This window comes from Stegostoma tigrinum, chromosome 7 (genome assembly GCF_030684315.1).
Source record: "Stegostoma tigrinum isolate sSteTig4 chromosome 7, sSteTig4.hap1, whole genome shotgun sequence".
NCBI classification, from domain to species: domain Eukaryota; kingdom Metazoa; phylum Chordata; class Chondrichthyes; order Orectolobiformes; family Stegostomatidae; genus Stegostoma; species Stegostoma tigrinum.
The window spans coordinates 6,164,896-6,186,633 of record NC_081360.1 but is presented as its reverse complement, the minus strand read 5'-3'; the positions used below and the strand labels follow the sequence as shown (position 1 = coordinate 6,186,633).

Genomic DNA, 21,738 nt, shown 5'->3' with positions numbered 1-21,738 from the left:
TCTACCCTATTGTTATTGCTCCATGCATTAAGATACAAAGCCTCATCCATTTGACCTTGTTATTCATCTCAGCTTTATTTTGCAAGATGGCACCATGTTTTTCTGCCTTCCACATTTTCTATAAACTTTTTGTTTCTGTCCTTGTTTCCCTTTCTCTGTCTTTCTGCTCAGTTTCACACCCCCTGCTATTCTGGTCTGAATCCTTACTGAAAGCACTAGCAAACACCCCACCAAGACCATTGGGTTTAGTCCTGCTCAGATCCTGAACTAGTACCAATATCCCAGGATCTGAATCTCTCCCTCCTACACTTTTTCTCCAGCCACATGTGGCATATCCTATTTCTAATGAGCATGTGGTGCTGGTAGTAATTCTGGGATTACTGTTGATGTCCTACCTTGCAATTTTACGTTCCAAATCTCTAGACTCTCCTTGTCGGATCTCACCCCTTTGGTAGGTCGTACTGATATGTATTATGAATACTAGCTGGTCACCCTCACCCTTCAGAATGTCCTGCAGCTGCTCAAAGACATTCTTGACCACGGCACCAGGGAGACAACATCCCATCCTGGAATCTCTCATGCAACTGCAGAAACGTTTGTCACTTACTATTGAATCACTAATCACTACAGCCTTGCTACTCTTCTTCCTCCCTTCTCTGCACCAGAACCATCCATTGTACCATGGGTCTTACTTCTGCTGCAATCCCCTGCAAAGTAATCTCCCACGACAAAATCCAAAACAGTGTACCTGTTAGAAGTGGACCGCAGGGGACTCCTACACTACGTGCCTTCCTCTACTCTGCCTGGTGGTCACCCATCCCTTTTCTACCTATTCAGTGGTTACTTACAACTGGGGCGGCATGGTGGCTCAGTGGTTAGCACTGCAGCCTCACAGCACCAGGGACCCAGGTTCAATTCCAGCCTCGGGCGACTGTCTGCGTGGAGTTTGCACATTCTCCCCGTGTCTGCGTGGGTTTCCTCCGGGTGCTCCGGTTTCCTCCCACAGTCCAAAGATGTGCAGGCTAGGTGGATCAGCCATGCTAAATTGCCTGTAGTGTTCAGGGGTGTGTGGGTTATAGGGAGATGGGTCTGGGTGGGATGTTTCAAGGGGCGGTGTGTACTTGTTGGGCTGAAGGGCCTTTTCCCACACTGTTGGTAATCTCATCTAATTTAGAGGCCTAACTGCCAATAGTTTCATGTTTGCTGTCACCTTGAATACATGGGTTACATTTACTACTTTCCAGGCTGATGGAACCTTTTGTGATAAAGGAAAATTTGGAAAATTAACAATGCGTCTACTCCCTCACTGGTCACCTTTTTTAAGATCCTAGGATGAGGTCCATCTGGCCTGGAGACTTGTCAGCCCAGTTTTGCTTACTACCTGGAATCATTTTTGTATCCTCTGTTGTGAAGACTGAAGCAAATTTGTTCATGTCAATTGCCATTTCCTTGTATTATTAGCTCTCCATTCTCACCTGTCATAATTTTGTAAAGTTTGTTCAGGTCACTCCTCATCCTTCGATATTCAAATGAAAACAAATCAAGTTTGTCCAAACACACCTCATAACTACTACCCTCCAAACCCCCCTCCAAAGCATCCCCATCCTTCTGGGAGTGTGGCAATCAAAATTGTACACAATACTCCAAATGGTCTGACTAAGGTTCTACAGAACTGCAATATGACTGACAACTTTTATACTCTGCCTCAGGTGATTGAAGGTGGGCATGCCATTTGTCTCCGTTACCATCATAATCACTTGCATTGCCTCTTAAGGGAACTGTGGGCTGTAAACCTAAATCCCTCAGAATGTTGATGCTACAAAGGGTGCAGTAATTTACTGTATATTTCCCTCCTGCATTAAATCTTCCAAAATGCATCACCTTGCATTTGTCCGGATTAAACTCCATCTGTCATTTCTCCACCCAAGTCTCTAGCCTTATCTATATCCTACTGTGTTCTCTGGTGATCCCCACCAATTGCAGCTCCCCCAATCTTGATGTCATCTGTAAACTTATTAATCAGGCCACCTACATTCTCATCCAAATCATTTATATATATTGTAAACAACAGGGATCCCAGCATGGAACCATGTAGAACACAACTGTCACAGATCTCTAGTCAGAAATACACCCTTCTAGTGTTAATCTCTCTTCTATAACACACCAGTTCTGCATCCATCTTGCCAGCTCGCTGCAGAACCCAGGTGATTTCATCTTTGGTATCAACCTGCCAAGAGGGAACTTGTCAAAGGCCTTGCTAAAGTCCATACAGACAACATCTTCTGCATTGCTAAAATCCATATAGGCAACATCTTCCACTTTGTACTCAATCATCTTTGCCACTTCCTCAAAAAATTCAATCAAGTTTGTGATGCATGACCTGCCCCACACAAACTAAGCGAATAAGTCCATATTTTTCCAATTATGAGTGAACCCTCTGCCTAAGGATCTTCAAAATGTAATTTCCCTGTCATTGACAAAGCTCACCGACTTGTCGTCATTTCCCAGATCAGCCCTGTTGCCCTTCTATAAAAGGAACAATGCTGGCTATTCTCCGGTCCTCAGGGATCTCTCCTGTGACTAAACAGGACATAGAAGTTTCATACAAGGTCTCAGCAATTTCTTGACTCGTGTCCCTCCGCATTCTGGACAGATCCCATTGGGACATGGGGACTTGTCAACCATCATGCTTTTCAAAATACCCATCACCTTATCTTTTACATTGACATGACCTAGAGTATCAATACACCACTCCGAAGACTCACCATCCACCATGTTATTCTCCTTTGTGAATACTGATGCAAAGTATTCATTAAAGGATCTCACCTATTAGTATCTGTCCTGTTGAACACCTTTCCTGATATAGGAAAATCAGTAAAATGAATAACAGGGAGTTATCTCTGATGTCCAGCCAACATTTGATACTGAATCAACATCACAAACATGACTGACTGATCATGGTCATGTTATTTGTGGGAGTTTGCTGTGTGCAAATTGGTAGCTGGAGGTCCTACAGTAAATAAACTTCAAGTTCTTCACTAACTGTAAAACACTTCAAAATATGCACAATGGTCGTGAAAATTGCTGCATAAATACAAGCCTTTCTTTCTTTGCATTGCCTCCTTGGGCTAAAGTTCTAAAGCGTGAAGTTTAAATCAAAGTGCTGACATCATCCAGGTCAACAACAGTCGCCTTGCTGATGGAACTTCATTATTGCCAAGAGTATCCCCCTCATTCTGGTTGATAATTATGTTTCTGCTATGGAACATAGCATCTTTTGTGTTTGTCTCTCTGGGCACAGAATGTAAAATGAGAGAAACTACTTTTTATAAAATCAACACCCTGTTACTTCATTAAATTCTGAATGTTCTATATAGTGTTTCATGCATATTGGACACTGACTTGTGATTGAATTGAGCTGATGACAAGGAGAAACAAACAGCAAATAACTATACATGATGGAAACATGGAACAATAAAATGAAGATGTTAGCTGACGAGGTAACATCTGTGGGAAAAACACGAGGTTAAAGTTTCAGGTCTGATGCCGTTCATCAGAAGGTTTCTGTACTGAATGCATTGGGTTGCATCGTGGGGGCATCGTTTTGCCCAGCAGCGATAATCTGTGTCATGGCATAAACTGTGTGAGGGTTAGATGCTACCCCTCTGTGGACAGGAAGTCCCAGCCTCCAGAGCTGCTTGCCAGTCTGTCTGGTTGGCAGCTTTAGCAGTCCCAGCAGCTCTAGAACAAAGTATTACTGCTGTTGGAACCGCAGACATCACCATGAAGAAGAACAAGGGTGACCAGAATGATGCACATTCCAGGCTTTCATTATGGGATGGAATTGGATACTTCAGGGAGAGTGAGACATTGACGCGTAGGGGATAACATACTTAGGTGCTGTCTCCGGTGCTCATAAGATAGCTCTGTCCCGCATCAGTTGGTATTGAAATTTTATTTGGGTTACAAGATTAAAACAGTCATATTATTGACTGGCTGAATGGTTTTTGTTGAGATCATTTTGTTGTCTGATTGTGAAACCTGTGATCCTTGTGTAGGTTGTCACTATAGTGACGAAGGATGCTGTAGGTTGCAGAGAGACATAGATAAGCTGCAGAGCTGGGCTGAGAGGTGGCAAATGGAATTTAATGCGGACAAGTGTGAGGTGATGCACTTTGGTAGGAGTAACTAGAAGGCAAAGTACTGGGCTAATGGTAAGTTTCTTGGTAGTGTAGACGAGCAGAGAGATCTCGGTGTCCATGTACACAGATCTTTGAAAGTTGCCACCCGGGTTGACAGGGCTGTTAAGAAGGCATACAGTGGTTTAGCTTTTATTAATAGAGGGATCGAGTTCCGGAGCCAAGAGGTTATGGTGAAGCTGTACGAAACTCTGGTGCGGCCACACTTGGAGTATTGCGCACAGTTCTGGTCACCGCATTATAAGAAGAATGTGGAAGTTTTGGAAAGGGTGCAGAGGAGACTTACTAGGATGTTGCCTGGTATGGAGGGAAGGTCTTACGAGGAAAGGCTGAGGGACTTGAGGCTGTTTTCATTAGAGAGAAGAAGGTTGAGAGGTGACTTAATTGAAACATATAAAATAATCAGAGGGTTAGATAGGGTGGATAGGGAGAGCCTTTTTCCTAGGATGGTGATGCCGAGCACGAGGGGGCATAGCTTTAAATTGAGGGGTGAAAGATATAGGACAGATGTCAGAGGTGGTTTCTTTACTCAGAGAGTAGTCAGGGAATGGAACGCTTTGCCTGCAACGGTAGAACTTTAGGTACATTTAAGTCGTCATTGTATAAACATATGGACATACATGGAATAGTGTAGGTTAGATGGGCTTGAGATCGGTATGACAGGTCGGCACAACATTGAGGGCCGAAGGGCCTGTCCTGTGCTGTAATGTTCTATGTTCTATGTTCTATATCCACTATCTCATTGGCCACCTGTTTTAAGATCCAAGGATGAAGTCCATCTGGACCCAGAGACTTGGTATCTCAGTTCAATTTTTGCTGAATAAGAGTTTGCTTCGTATCTCTTCCATAATGATTATTCTTCTCTCTCTGCCTCTTGACTTCCAGTTAATACCACAAGTTTTTTAATATCCTCTTTTGTGAAGACTGAAGCAAATTTTTTGTTCATGCCATTTGCTATTTCCTTATTATATACTATTAGGTCTTCATTCTCACTCTGTAGAGGATTAAACACTCACTTTATTTATATAAAACAAAAAACTGTGGGTGCAGGAAATCTGAAACAGCAACAGAAAGCACTGGAGAAATGCAGCGTGACTGGCAGCATCCGAGGAGAGAGAAAATTAAAACGTGTGCAGAAACTACAAGTCTCATTCAGGAGCATAGGGGAATACACATTGTGAGTTTGAATTGAGTGCAATTCAAGGCAATAAAACTTACACTAACTTCTCAGGACAACTAGAGACAGGCAGTAAATGACAATCTTGGAAATACTGCTTGCAACTCAAGAGTGACGAAAACATTAGAATGTAGGAAAAGGGATGGGTCCCTGAATAATGATTATAGCAAATTAGGAAGAAGGTTAAAATGCAGAACCTCAAGAGTAGTAAAATTTCTGGACTGCTACTAATGTCATGTGTTACAACAAGTAGGAATAAGGGATTTGGCAAATGAATGCATGGCTTGTGAGCTGGTGCAAGGGGCAGGGACTCAGATTCTTGGATCATTGGGATCTCTTCTGGAACAGGACCAATATCCTGGCAGAGAGATTTGCTAGAGCCACCCATCAGGATTCAAACAAGTCCGGGAGGGGAGTGGGATCCAAAGCAGTAGAGAGAGATGAAAGAGAAGGTTAAGGACCGTACAGATGTTCATGAGACCAAGTTAAATAGTGTTGGTAATCCTAGTAATAGACAGGGCAGGCAACAGCATAGCAAGAAGCAAGAGAAGTTTAGGTTAAACTGCATTTATTTCAAAGCAAGAGGCTTGACAGGTAAGGTAATTGAACTCAGGGAATGGATGAGTACATGGCATTGGGGTATTATAGCCATTACAGAAACATGGCTGAGGGAGGGACAGGGCTGGCAGCTCAAATTCCAGGCTATGGATGCTATTGGAAGGATAGCAGGGGCAAGAGAGAAGGGAGAGTTGCGTTTTTGATCAGGGAGAACACTACAGCTGTACCTCAAGAATACATTCTTGAAGGTTTATCCACTGAGTCTGTACAGGTAGAACCAAGAAATAAAAAAGGGGAGATCACTTTGATAGCGTAGTATTATGCAACCACCAATAGTCAGCAGGAGATTGAGGAGCAAATACATAAGGAAATCACAGACTGCTGCAAGAATAATAGCATTATAATAGTATGGAATTTTAGCTTAACTTTCCTAACATTGACTGGGACTGCCAGTGTTAAGGGCTTGGATGGAGAGACATTTGTTAAGTGTGTTCAGGAAGAATTTTTCATGCAGTATGTAGATGGCCTACTAGAGAAGAGGCAAAACTTGACCCCAAGTTGGGAAATAAGGTAGAGCAAGTGATGGAAGTATTAGTGGGGCAACACTTCGGGACCAGGGACCATAATTTCATTAGTCTTAAAAGTGGCCAAGGAAAAGGATAGGTCTGGTTCACAAGTTAAAGTTCTAAATTTGAATCAGGACAGTTTTGATGGTCTGAGACAGGAACTTCTAAAAGTTGACTGGGGGAGGCTGTTTGCAGGCAGAGGGCATCCGTTAAGTGGAGGCTTTCGAAAGTAAATTAATGAGGGTTCAGAGCCAGTATGTCCTGTTAGAGTGAAGGCTGGCAGGAGCAGGGAACCCTGGGTGACTCGAGTTGATGAGGCGCAGGTCAAGAAAAAGGTGGCGGCATGGGACATGTATAGGTAACTGGGATCAAGTGAATTCCTTGAGTATAGGAAGTGTTGGAATGCACCTAAGAGAGGCATCAGGAGGATTAAAAGGGGACACAGATGGCTTTGCTGACAAGGGAGAATCCAAAGAGATTCTACAAGTACATGAAGGACAAAACAGTAACTAAGGAGAGAATTGGGCCTCTTAAAGATCAACAAGGTTGTCTATATGTGGGGCCACAGGAGGTAGGTGAGATCCTAAATGAATATTTCTTATCTGTATTTATTGTCAAGAAAGGCATGGATGCCAGGAAACTTGCTGAAGTAAATAGTAATGTCTTGAAGACAGTGAGAGGTCACAACACCAGGTATAGTCCAACAGGTTTTTGAAATCACCATCTTTCAGAGAGCTGTTTGACTTCACCTGATGAAGCAGCAGTGCTCAGAAAGCTTGTGGTTTCAAACAAACCTGTTGGACAATACCTCGGTGTCCTATGACTTCTGACTTTGTCCACCCCAGTCCAACGTCGGCACTGCCACATCTTTAAGTCCACTTTACAGAAGAGGAGGTTCTGGAGTCTTAAAACACCTTCAGAAAAATAAATCCCCAGGACCTGAAGAAGTGTATCCCAGAACTTCGTGGAAGGCTAAGGAGGAAATTGTGGACCCCTAGTGGAGATATTTGCATCCTCAACAGCCACCGGGAAAGTAACCTAAGGGTGGGTAATGTTGCACCATTTAAGAAAGGCTGTAGTGAAATGCCCGGGAACTACAGACCTGTGAGCCTAACATCGGTGGTGGGTAAGTAGTTAGAAGAGATTGAGAGACAGGATCTACAGGCATTTGGAAAGGCAAATAGTCATTTGTGATAGCACAGCTTTGTGCATGGGAAATCATGTCTCACGTGTTTGATTGAGCTTTTTGTAGAGGTGGCCAAGAAAGTAAATGAGGGCAGTGTGGTACATGTTGTCTATATGGATGTTAGATTGGCCATTGACAAGGTAACGCATGGTAGGTTGTTGAGTTTAGTTAATCTCTTAGGATCCAGGGAAAACTAACCAATTGGACACAAAATTGCATTGATGGTTGAAGATAGGGAGTGATGGTGCCGGTTGTCTTTCAGAGTAGAGGCTCAGAGTGGAGCAGCAGTGAGGTATAGGGATTGGAGCTGGGTCCACTGTTATTCATCATTTACATAAATGATTTGGATGAGAATTTAGGAGGTATGGTTGGTAAGTTTGTGGACGACACCAAGATCGGTGGTATACTGGACAGTGAAGAATGTTATCTGGGAATGCAGTGAGATCTTGATCAATGAGGCCAGTGAGCTGAGCAATGGCAGATGACGTTTAGATTAAATAAATGCAAGGTGTTGCATTTCGGTGGGTCGAACCCAGGGCAGGACTTACTGTCAATGGTAGGGCCCTGGGGAGTGTTAGAGTACAAAGAGATCTGAAGAAGGGTCTAGGCCCGAAACGTCAGCTTTTGTGCTCCTAAGATGCTGCTTGGCCTGCTGTGTTCATCCAGCCCCACACTTTGCTGTCAAGAGATCTAGGGGGAAACAGGTTCATAGCTCCTTGAAAGTGGAATCACAGATAGGCAGAACGGTGAAGGAGGCTTTCATCATGCTTGCTTTCATTGGTCTGAGCATTGAGCATATAAGTTGGGATGTCTTGTTGCAGCTGTACAAAACATTGGTGAGGCCACATTTATAACATGGAGTGCAATTTTGGATGCCCTATGATAGAAAGAATGTTGCTAAACTAGAAAAAGAGAACAGAAAAGAAAACAAGGATGCTACCTGGACTGGAAGGTTTGAGTTATAACAAGAGATTGGAATAGGCTGGGACTTTACCCCTGGAGCACAGGAGACTGGGGAGTGACCTTATAGAAGTCTATAAAATTTTGGATAAGGTAGATAGCCCACAGGTTTTCCTTATGGTAGGTGAGTCTAAAATTAGGGGGCATAGGTTGAGGAGAGAGGGGGAGAGATACAAGAGGGCCGAAAGGGGTAATATTTTTCTCAGAGGTTGGAGAGTGTCTGGAACAGGCTGCCAGAGGTAGTGGTGGAAGTGAGCATAATTTCGTCATTTAAGAAACATTTAGACAAGTACACTGGATCGTATAGGTAGGGAGTAAAATGGACCAAATGCAGGTAAATTGGACTAATTTAGTTGTGAAAGCTGGCAGCATAGACAGTTTGGGCTGAAGGACTTGTTTCCATGCTGTAGACCTCAATGACAAAAAGACCATATTGGGAAATTCAAAGTACAAAACAGCACCACTTTAAGAGAAAACATTTCAGGGATGTGGGCATCAATGGCAAGGCCAGCATTTGTTTCCCATCCTTAATTAATTGCTCCTGAGTTCAGTCACATGATAGGCCATTTCTAGGGCAGACAACCTGCCATGGGGTCTGAAGTCACATGATGTCCACAGCTGGTAGCTTGGGAGATTTCCTTCCCTAAATGGCATTAATGAATCAGATGCACCTTTACAACAATCAACAATAATTGTCAATGTGACCATTACTGATATTTTTATTACCTGAATTAAAATTTCACTAGCTGCCATGTCCCCTCAGCACCAGCCTAGCCCTCTGGATTACTAGTGCAATGACATGACCACTATGTCACCATCTTCCCAAACAGGACAATCAGAAAATATCATGTTGCACATTTCTTCCAATACCATAATACTAAAAGAACATATTTCAATTTCTTGGCAGCGTGGAGGAACAGAGGGATCTTGGTGTGCAGATACATAGATCCCTTAAAATGGCCACCCAAGTGGACAGGGTTGTTAAGAAAGCATATGGTGTTTTGGCTTTCATTAACAGGGGGATTGAGTTTAAGAGTCGTGAGATCTTGTTGCAGCTCTATAAAACTTTGGTTAGGCCGCACTTGGAATACTGCGTCCAGTTCTGGGCGCCCTATTATAGGAAAGATGTGGATGCTTTGGAGAGGGTTCAGAGGAGGTTTACCAGGATGCTGCCTGGACTGGAGGGCTTATCTTATGAAGAGAGGTTGACTGAGCTCGGTCTCTTTTCATTGGAGAAAAGGAGGAGGAGAGGGGACCTAATTGAGGTATACAAGATAATGAGAGGCATAGATAGAGTCGATAGCCAGAGACTATTTCCCAGGGCAGAAATGGCTAGCACGAGGGGTCATAGTTTTAAGCTGGTTGGTGGAAAGTATAGAGGGGATGTCAGAGGCAGGTTCTTTACGCAGAGAGTTGAGAGAGCATGGAATGCGTTGCCAGCAGCAGTTGTGGAAGCAAGGTCATTGGGGTCATTTAAGAGACTGCTGGACATGCATATGGTCACAGAAATTTGAGGGTGCATCCATGAGGATCAATGGTCGGCACAACATTGTGGGCTGAAGGGCCTGTTCTGTGCTGTACTGTTCTATGTTCTATGTTCTAAATATAACATACAGGCAGTACATTACTGATTGTCAGCTTTTGGAAAGAATGCTGAATTGTGGATGCTGCAGTTAAAGCCAATCAAGCTTTGTTCTGATGCTCCATTGGAACATATGCTGAAGCTTTGCATTTGGCTCATGCATCCGTATGGTGACTTGTTTAGAGTGCCAGGGCAACTGGTGTCTGAGAAACTGTAGGCCAATAACTTCAGCAAAAGGAAGAAAATAAAACTATTTACTTACTGGGGGCATAATTCTTCCAAACAGCTACACAGTTCTTGAATGAACCAGGAGCCTTTATCTGTCCTGTAGGAAACACAGTCAGTAACAGTAGACATTCCAATCAGGAAATCCCTGTCCTCTGGGATGGAATATGTCATTGCATCAGTTTCAAGCTCAGAGCTGCTGCCCGGGAAATAATTCATCACTTGGCACGGTCTTTGTGAATCTTGGCCTTGACAAGCTTGTATAAAGAAGACCTTGGGTTTCTCCAGCAGTGAGCAACACTGAGACCCTGAAAACATGGACCTGATCTTTTTGATATGTAGAAGGTCTCCATCAGTTCCCAAAACTGCATCTTTTTCACCATGTGAGAGGATACAACACACAAAACAATCATTATGATCAAACTTCTGATACTTGAGCAGTACTTCCTCCATATGTTTCACAGTTAAGTTGTCTTTTCTGTCTATTTCAAATCCCAACATTCGGAACACTTGAGTTAGCCTTTCTGCAAAGGAATTAAAAATATATTTATTGCCTTTTAATACTATAGATGACAGAATAAAGGACACATACTCACAAAATTGGACGACATTATAAGCAGTGTCGATGGAAACATACAATTCCAAAGCCATTTTAATGAATTAAGTCAGTCAGCAAAACTGCAGCAAGTGGATTTCAAAGAACATAAATCTAAGGTCACCCACCTTGGAGCCAGTGGAAGTGCAAAAAGACTTTCTGGTTCACATAAATCACCAAAATATCATGAACAGATAGAAAATAATCAAACATTCGGATCTTTACAGCAAGAGACTAAGAATGCAAACAAGAAAAATCAAGCTGCAGTTACTTGAAATTATACCACACCTTCAGGAGGATATATTGGCCTCTGATGGAATGCAGCTCCCACCTAATAGAATGTTACCTAAATTCCAAGCATTTGGTTTTGAGGAAAAGTTCAGGGCCGTATGGCCAAGAAGTTATCCAGCTATCAAGGGGAATACAGTCGATGGAAACTAACGCTGGTGAGGGACAGAATGAGAAACTGCATGATCCAGAGTACATTTTGTGCCCTTGCCACCCTCAGTGCTTCTTTCAAATGTCATTCAACAAGGCGTACTGATTCACTAGCTGAGGGAAGACTTGGTAACGAGCAGATTTCCTCACCCATGTTTAACCTGAAGCCATGAATCTTCATGGGGTCCATAGTCAATGTTGAGGGCTCCAAGTGTAATACCCTCCCAACTCTATAGCACTGTTCCACCAGCTCTGCTTGATCTGTCTTGCCAGTGGGACAGGACATATCCAGGGATGGTGACAGTGGTGTCTGAGACATTGTCTGTAGGATGTGAATCTGCCAGTTTGTCTGTGTCAGGGGGAGGTGAGAATGACAGCCTTTGACATCAAGGCTATATTCAAGCAAGTGTATTATCAAGGAGCCCTAGCAAAACTGGAATCAAGGGAAAATAAAAATGGATATCAGAGTTGGAGTCTCTGCTGGTTGGACTCACATGGTACATAGAAAGAAGTTTGTAGCTGTTGGGGGTCAGTCATCTCAGCTTCAGGACATCTCTGCAGGAGATCCTCAGAGTCGTGTCCCAGGGTCAGCCATCTTCAATTGGCTCAAATGACCTTTCCTTGATTGTACCGTCAGAATGGGGAAGTTTGCCAATGATTGCATAATGTTTATCACCATTTGCAACTCCCCCACTATCAACATCCTGGGGGTTACTACTGGCCAGAAATTCAGTTGTTCTCACCACATAAACACAGTGGCCACAAAAACAGGTCACAGTCTAAGAATACTATGGCAAATAACTCACCTTCTGACTCCCCAAAGCCTGTCAATCTACAAGGCACTAGTCAGGAGCGTGACAATACTAACCAATTGCCTGGATGGTGCAGCCCCCAAAAATTTCATGTAGCTTGACACCATCCAGGAGAAAGCAGTCCACTTGATTTACACCACATTCACAAGCATCCACACTCTCCACCACCGATGCTCAGTAGTAGCAGAGTGTATTGTCTACAATATGCACTGCAGAAATTCACAAAAAGTCCCTAGATAATACCTTCCAAATCCATGACTACTTCCATCTAGAAGGACAAGGGCAGCAGATACATGGGAACATCACCATCTGCAAGTTTCCCTCCTAGCCAGTCACCATCCTGACTTGGAAATATATCATTTCTTCACTGTCACTGGATCAAAAACCTGAAATCCTCTCCCCAGTGGCATTGAGGGTCAACCTACAGCACATGGACTGCAGTGTTTCAAGATGGCAGCTCATTGTCAATTTCTCAAGGGCAACCGGATACAGACAAGAAATAGTGAATAAGAAAAATATTCAATTGCTTCCATATGCATACAATTTAGAACTGCTAAAAATTTACCTGCATCATGATCCGTCCCGTTTCTTTCTTTCAAGCTTGTTCCAGGGAACGATTTGTTGTTCAATATTAAGCAGATTCCAAGTGGTTTACTGTCCATTTTGTACACTTTGATACACTGTTGAAACAGTTAACAAAACATGAAATACAAAGGTGACCAATTTTATAAATATTGTCATGGACCAGACCATGCTCCCTAAGATAGCCTGGGCCCCAACTTATTTTCTTACTTGTGAAGGCAAGTGGAAGGTGTTCTGTTCTGGATGCAATTCAACTAGTCAAACTACCAGGCTTGAAGTAAAACACTTTATTCTTGTACTATAGTCAATATTTATAAAAAAAGAAAGAACTGGAATAACAGCTCTATTGGAAAACTTAACAGAATAATTAACAGCAACTGTTCTAGTACAGTAACATCCCACAAACACAATCTTGGCAAAGGCAGATTTAGTAAAATAGATTGTTTCACATGTAATTCTCCAATCCAAGAGAAAAGAACATCAAGAGAGAACTCGGAGACGGAGAGAATTCAAGCACTTTACTGTAGCAGGCAGAGATATAAAGAAGCTTCCAAACCTAAACATCTACTGAAAGTCAAACTAAAATCCTGGCTCTGTGGGAGCTTGATCCTACCCACTCATGCTTTCCCACTCATTGCCTACTTTAAAACAAACCAAAGCTGGGCTCAGGGCAGATAGTTCAGTTACAAGTTTACGACACTTGCTTTCAAAAGAAACATGACAGAACAATTCCTTCTTAAAGGCACGTCTCATAACAATGATGTTTCAGAAGTGAGTAATTCAGCATATTAGAACATTAACCTTTCTATTCTTGAAACTAGCTCACGTACAGATCCAGACTGCTGGGGTGCCTATGTCTATTCTCTGGTATCCAGAGGAATTCCACAATATTGACTCAACCAGTGCTATTACCAGCAAACACCAGCTTGTCTATCAAATGAGATACTGCAATCTTGTCATCATGTTTTCTGATATTGGGCTCAAACAATACTGCAATTTGTGCAGAATCTAACAGCAGTCAAGGTGCACACAACCATGAGAAAAAAAACAAGATGTGAAGTAGGGTCCCTTACAAACACTCCCAAGATATATACACAACTGGACAGATACAGAGTAAAATCCCTCTTTGGTTTATTGTCTTATGCATTGTCTGCTAAAATTTGTCTCTCCCTGTCAAAATAGAGGGGAAAGAACAGTAGGAATTGTTTGATGACAAAACCTGAAGAATTTTGATGCCCAACTTCCCCGTATAGTAACGGCTGCCCAGTTACTTTAACAACATTCTTGGCACTCCACTGGCAACACTTGAGTCACAGAGGAAAATACATTCCTAATTTAATCCCTAGACACTTAAATTAACTTGTATCCTTCACAAGTTGAGGCAGGACAGATTGAAACAGCAGTTTAAAAAATGTATTTTAGGGTTTGTAAAGGGGAGGAATTGAGCATGAAACAAGAATGTGTATGGTAAATCTTTAATCACATATTAAGCCTCAGTTTGTGTTCAATTTAGGGTATCAAAAGGTGTAGAGGGAATTTACTAGAACTAGACCAGGCATGTGGAATTGAGACATGGAGCAGCTCCTGTGTCTCTCTTCAGAGCAAAGGAGGTTTGGGGAAGATATCATTGAGGTATTCAAAATGAAGAAATGTTTCACTAGTGCTCATACAGAGAAGCTGCTTCCACTGGAAGAAGGGCAAGTAAAGAGATAAAACAAATTTAACAGAATTGTGAAAAACCATTGAAGAGATTAGTTTTTATTTTACTAAGCAACTTTTTAAACATACACCACTTGAAAGGGTAGTAGGAGGAGATACAGCAGTATTTTTCAAAACAGAATGAAGCAAAGAGTTGCGGATGCTGGAGGTCTAAAACACACAAAAACAGAAATCGTTGGAGAAACAAGGTCTGACAGCAACTGTGGATAGCAAACAACATTAATATTTCAAGACCACTGACCCTTCCTCAGAACCTCCTCTTTTGCAGGTCACAAAAACAAATTGGATCTGTGTTTGAGGGGAAGAAATTTACAATGCTATAGGAATAAAGCAGAAAAAAAAAGGGACTAATTGCACAGCTTTTCCAAAAAGCTAGCAAAGTCGTGTGACCCAAAGGACCTACCTTTTGAGTTAATGATTTGATGACTCTGATATTGTCTCTCAAACTCAGTCACAGCCAATTAATTACATTTGAAGAGTAGTTACAAATGTAATCAGATATGCAGCAGCTAATTTACATACAGCAAGATCCCTTGAACAAAAGTGGGCTAATTTATGTTTTCATGCATCCAAAAAAAATTGAATCATAAAAGGTAATGGGCACAGAAATCATTGAGTGCAGAAACTGCCCTGACAGTATTGTGAACAACTTCAGGTTACTTATCATTGTACAGTTCCCATGAATAAAAAAATGTCTCTGGAATTGTCTTAGTTCCAGTCTTTGATATCAGTTCAATTCCAGAAACATTTTATTCATGGGAGTTATACAGTGATAAATAATCTGAAGTTGCTAATGATGCTGTTTGCTATTGCCATTTTTTCTTCCTTCACCACACTCCCCTGTTGATGCAGTACAGTTCCAGGAATGCCAAACAAACATTCTTCAATATCTTCCAAATCCATCTCCTTTTCCTGCAGCACTAACATCAACTGCATGAGCACTGAAGACTGAAACTGACCAATAGGCCACTGTTCAAATCTATGTGAACATACCAAAAAAGGAGCAGAAGTAGACCATTCCACCTCTTGAACCTGTATCACTGTTCCTTAAGACCATGGCTGATTTGGTTGTATTTTGAATTCCACATTCAGATCTACACCAGATAATGTTTGATTCCCCATCTCACAAGAATCTAAGATATATTCTATATCTCTATATTTTGATTGGAGATGTTATTGCAAACATCTGGAGCAGGTGAGATTTGAACCAAGGACTTAGAGATAGTAATCTCAGGATTGCTACCAGTGCTACGTGCCAGTCAGTAGAAATAAAAGAATAAGCAGGATAAATGAATGGCTTGAGAGATGGTGCAGGAGGGAGGGTTTCAGATTTTTGGACATTGGGACCGGTTCTGGGGGAGGTGGGACGATTACAAATCAGATGGTGTACACCCCGGCAGGACTGGAACAAGTGTCCTAGGGGCTGATTTTACTAACGCTGTTGGGTAGGGTTTAAACTAATGTGGCAGGGGCTGGGAACCAAATGAGGTTAGTGAACAGCAAGGAGGTAATAACTAAAGCCTGTAAGGAACTAAATATTGAAGTCAGTGTGACTAAGAGGAAGTGCAGGCAGATAGCAGATGATGAATGCAAAGGGACAGGTGGTCTGAGGTGCATTTTTTGTTAAATGCAAAATAAGTGTAGTAGGTAAGGCAGATGAACTGAGGGCCTGGGTTAGTACCTGGGAGTACGATGTTATTGCTACAAATAACACTTGGTTGAGGGAAAGACAAGACTGGCAACCAAATATCCCAGGATATAGATGCTTCAGGCAGGATAGAGAGGGTGGTAAAAGGGGTGGAGGAGTTGCATTACTGGTCAAAGAGGATATCACAGCTATGCTGAAGGAGGGCACTATGGAAGACTTGAGCAGTGAGGCAACATGGGCAGAGCTCAGAAATAGGAAGGGTGTGGCAACAATGTTGGGCATGTACTACAGGCCTCCCAACAGCAAGCATGCATTAGAGGCACAAATATGTAGACAGATTCTGGAAAGATGTAGGAGCAACAGAGTGGTGGTGATGGGAGATTTTAATTTTCCCAACATTGACTGGGATTCACTTAGTGTTAGGGGTTTAGACGGAGCAGAATTAGTAAGGATTTTCTCAAGCAGTATGTAAATAGTCCAACACAGGAAGGGGCCATACTGGACCTAGTGTTGGGGAATGAGCCCAGTCAGGTGGTTGAAGTTTCAGTAGGGGATTACTTTGGGAATAGTGATCACAATTCCCTAAGTTTTAGAATACTGATGGACAAAGACGAGAGTGGTCCTCAAGAAAAAAGTGCTGAACTGGGGGGAAGGCCAACTATAGCAAAATTCGGCAGGAGCTGGAGAATGTGGATTGGGAGCAGCTGTTTGAGGGTAAATCCACATTTGATATGTGGGAGGCTTTTAAAGAGAGGTTGATTAGAGCGCAGGACAGACATATCCTTGTGAAAATGAGGGAGAGAAAGGGCAAGATTAGGGAACAATGGATGACAGGTGAAATTGAGAGATTAACAGAGAGAAAAAAAGCAGCATCATAAGGTTTCAGCAACTGAGAACAGACAAAGCTTTGGAAGTATATCGGGAAATGACCAATCTGAAATGAGGAATTAAGAGACCAGAAGGAGTCATGAAATATCTTTAGCAAAGATACATTGTTGATCTGTCTGCACCAAATGGACTACAGCAGTTCAAGAAAGGAACTCATCACCGCCTTGTCAAGGGCAATTAGGAATTGGCAGTAAATGCTGGCTCAGCCAGTGAAGTCACATCTCCTGAACAAATAAAAAGAGTAAGTCAATTCCAAATTCTTACATTTAACATGAGCAATTTATAAATTACATTGATCTAGGGCTTCATTTCTGATAGTGGAACATGACATTTCTGTTTAGTTCTTGTGACTCTTGAAACTGTGTGGTTTTGCAGGTTTTTTTAGGCAGCCACTTGGGCTCTCAGCCAAGAATTTCTTTTTTGAGTGGGGTGTGGTGGGTGTACATTTCTAACCTATCTCCAGGAAACAGAATTACTTTGCAGAATGAATAGCCAAGAAAATCACAAAGTCTGACCTCTTCATTTCACAATAATTGCTACTGTTTGATGATTGTTGTAGTTTAAAAAGTTAGATGGATTAATGTCAAGGTCAGAATGAATGGCTTTGCATATACTTGTGTGTAAGATCTATTATCTTCTCATTTTTTTTTGGAAATGTGAGCTGCTGAACTGGCACCACTGAATATTTGTTCAACCATCATCTGCATGTATATAAATTTCGTACAGGTTTAGGAAACTAAAAGCCCAAGAAGGTCAATTTGCCGTTGTGTCTGCATATCTGAAAGCAAGAACCCATGAAATAATGAAGACAGCAGACTTCATATATAGTGATAGAATGTAATAAAATCAAGTCTTGCAACAAGGGAATAAATATTAAAACAGAATGAAAATGGTTGCATGGGAAGGATCACAGCAAAACCCAGGAGAATGTACCTTCCCTCAATGTCAGTGCAATCTATAGAGCAACACGAGCTTGCAATTGGGAGCTGGAACCTGACTAAGTTAAAAGAAAATTACTTCGTGGAGATGTACCCATGCCTCAGAAATATGATAGCTAAAAGTCTGTTTTATCCTCTGCTTAAACCATTTCTCTTTGTGTTCACTAATCCCAAATTGTGCTTATAGCACCAGGCCTACGCCAATTGCCTGTCACAGTAGGAGGGTTGTAGGAATCGGAGGATGAGAATTGTAGAATCAATGGAATCTGTGTTTTGAAAGTGAGCTATGCTTGGCTCAGACCTTAGTGTGATACTGACAACAAGCTTCAAAATAGTTTGTTTTCAACAATAGTACCCATAGGTCGGATAATATTGACTGTTTTGTGCATATTTCATGTTTTGCCTAGATAGTCTTACATTCTGCTGATATTAGATATTATTATTACTGTATCCTGTGCTGATCTTCTTTAGTAGTGTTACAGATACTGTTCTCTGAAGTTGTAAACTTTGGTCCTGAACTCTGTTGCCTGCACAGTGCCAGGGCATCATCTCAGGGCTGGTAATGAACTTGGAGTAGGAGGGAAGGGTTGCAGTTTTGTCATCTGTGCTGGGGTCAGTGATATTGATAGGACTAAAAAGGAGATTTTACTAGATGGATTTGAATAATTAGGAACTAAATTAGAAAAAAAGTACCTCCAAGAAAATAATCTTGTGATCACTACTCAGAGTAGTAAGGGAATGGAACGCTTTGCCTGCAACGGTAGTAGATTCACCAACTTTAGGTACATTTAAGTTGTCATTGGATAAGCATATGGACGTACATGGAATAGTGTAGGTTAGATGGGCTTCAGATCGGCACAACATCGACGGCCGAAGGGCCTGTACTGTGCTGTAATGTTCTATGTTCTAAACAGGGTTAAGGAAAATCCCAAAGCCTTTTATTCGTATGTAAGTGGCAAGAGGGTAACTGCATAAGGGGTTGACCCACTCAAGGACAAAGAGGGAAGTTATGCGAGGAGTCAGGGAAAATGAGTGAGATTCTCAATGAGTACTTTGTGTCGATATTCACTGAGGAAAGGAGCATGACGGATGTCAAGGTTAGGGATAGAAGTTTGAATACTCTCAGTCAAGTCGGCATAAGGAGGGAGGAAGTGTTGGATATCCTAAAAGTTCAGGGTGGACAAGTCCCCAGGTCCAGCTGGGATCTATCCCAGGTTATTGAGGGAGGTGAGAGAGGAAATAGCTGAGGTCTTAACAGATATCTTTGCAGCATCCTTGAGCACGGGTGAGGTCCCAGAGGACTGGAGACTTGCTAATGTTCCGTTGTTTAAGAAGGGTAGCAAGGATAATCCAGGTAATTATAGACCAGTGAACTTAACGTCAGTGGTGGGGAAGCTGCTGGAGAAGATACTGAGGGATAGGATCTATTTACATTTGGAAGAAAATGGGATTACTAGTGATAGGCAGCATGGTTTTGTGAAGGGAAGGTCATGTCTTACCAACTTGATAGGATTCTTTGAGGAAGTGACAAAGTTGATAAATGGAGAACCTTGACCAGTGGTGTTCCACAGGGATCTGTGTTGGGACTACTGTTGTTTGTGATATATATGTAAATGATCTGGAGGAAGGTATAGATGGTCTGATTAGCAAGTTTGCAAATGACACTAAGATTGGTGGAGTAGCAGATAGTAAAAGGGGTCTGTCAGAGAATATGGCAGAATATCAACAGATTGGAGAGTTGGGCGGAGAAATGTCAGATGGAGTTCAATCCAGGCAAATGCGAGGTCATGCATTTTGGAAGATCCAATTCAAGGCTGAACTATGCGGTAAATGGAAAAGCCCTGGGGAAAAAAATTGATGCACAGAGAGATCTGGGTGTTCAGGTCCATTGTAACCTGAAGGTGGCAATGCAGGTCGATAGAGTGGTCAAGAAGGCTTACGGTATGCTTTCATTCAACTGACGGGATATTGAGTACAAGAGTTGGCAGGTGTCTCATGTTATAACTTGTAGGACTTTGGTTCGACCACATTTGGAATACTATGTACATTTCTGGTCGCCACATTATCAAAGGATGTGGATGCTTTGGAGAGGGTGAGGAGGTTCACCAGGATGTTGCCTGGTATGGAGGGCACTTGCTGCGAAGAGAGGTTGAGTAGATTAGGATTATTTACATTAGAAAGGCAGAATTTGAGGGGCAACCTGATTGAGGTCTACAAAATTATGAGAGGTATAGACAGGGTGGATAGCAAGAAGCTTTCCGCTCCCCCCACCCACCCCAGAGTGGGGGACTCAATTACTAGGAGTCATGATTTCAACGTGAGAGAGGAAAAGTTTAAGGGAGATATGCGTGGCAAGTTCTTTGCGCAGAGGGTGGTGGGTGCCTGGAATGCGTCGCCAGCGGAGGAGGTAGAGGTGGGCACAATAGCATCATTTAGGATGTATCTAGACAGATACATAAATGGTCAGGGAGCAGAGGGATACAGATCCTTGTAAAATAGGTGACAGGTTTAGACAGAGGATCTCGATCGTAGCAGACTTGGAGGGCCGAAGGGCCTGTTCTTGTTCTGTAATTTTCTTTGTTCTTTGACTCCTGGCTTAGAAGTAGGATCATTATCACTGTGCCAGAAAAACCCTCCACTTACAAGAATCTATCCATCTCTGCCCTTAAAAATCCACCTCTACCATCTAAGGCAGATCATTCTAAAAAGGTAAAAACGAATCAGAAATAAAAAACTCATCTCAGTTCTAATTGGATGGGATGGGTCTGGGTGGGACACTCTGGGGTTCAGTGTGGACTTGTTTGCCAAAGGGCCTATTTTCACACTGTAGGCATTCTGTGATCTAGGAATTGGGCAAGCCTCCTAATTAGAAAAATCAATGTCTCCTGGCTCTGGACTGACCCACAAGAAGAAATATCCTTTCCATGTCTAACTTGTCAAGACCATTCAGAATCTTACAAACCTCAATCAAGTCACGTTCAATCTTCTAAATTCCAGTAGAAACCAGCCCAGTCTGTCCATGCAGTTCTCATGAGACAACCCACTCTTTCCAGATATCAATCCAGTAAATCTCCTTTGAACATCTCCAAAGTATTTACATCCTTCCTTAAACAAGGCCAAAATTATACACAGTATTTGAGGTGTGTTCTAACCAATATCCTGTACAATTGAACAATAACATCCTTATTTTTATGTTCAATTCATTTCAATAATAAGAATAGCATACCATTAATCTTTTTGACTATTTGCCATAGTGCATACAAACATTTTTGTGATTCATGGCCCGAAATCCCTCTGCACCTCAGAATTCTTCAGTCATTCTCTGTTTAATTACTACTTTTCCTTTCCTCCTGCCAAAGTGAACCAACTTCACTTATCCACATTATATTCCACCAGTCATAAACTTGCCCACTTACTCAATCTTTGATTTGGTTTGGCTTGATTTGATTTATTACTGTCACATATACCAAGATACAGTGAAGGTGTTGTCTTGCCTGCTTTCTCAGCAGATCGTATTATACAAGTGCATTGGCTAACAATCTAATCCTTTTGATGTGTTATATTCTTTTCAGCCTATCCTGTAGTTAGGAAATTTAGATCCAATTTATACTAACAGAGCAAAGAAATTGTAAAAGGGTGGCAGCCTCAGCACAGGTCCTTGCTGA

At 42.1% G+C, this 21,738-nt stretch overlaps 1 protein-coding gene across 2 annotated transcripts in view; it reads right to left on the bottom strand.

Moving 5' to 3' along the window:
• Positions 1-21,738, bottom strand: part of LOC125453821 (caspase-8-like) — a 62,392-nt gene that overhangs the window by 2,044 nt on the left and 38,610 nt on the right. For both annotated transcript variants that reach the window (XM_048533808.2, XM_048533809.2), the window contains exons 9-10: positions 12,864-12,978; positions 10,491-10,977 (exon numbers count right to left, since the gene is read on the bottom strand). In XM_048533808.2, the coding sequence (XP_048389765.2) occupies positions 10,491-10,977; positions 12,864-12,978 (602 nt within the window). The remainder of the gene's footprint in view (positions 1-10,490; positions 10,978-12,863; positions 12,979-21,738) is intronic.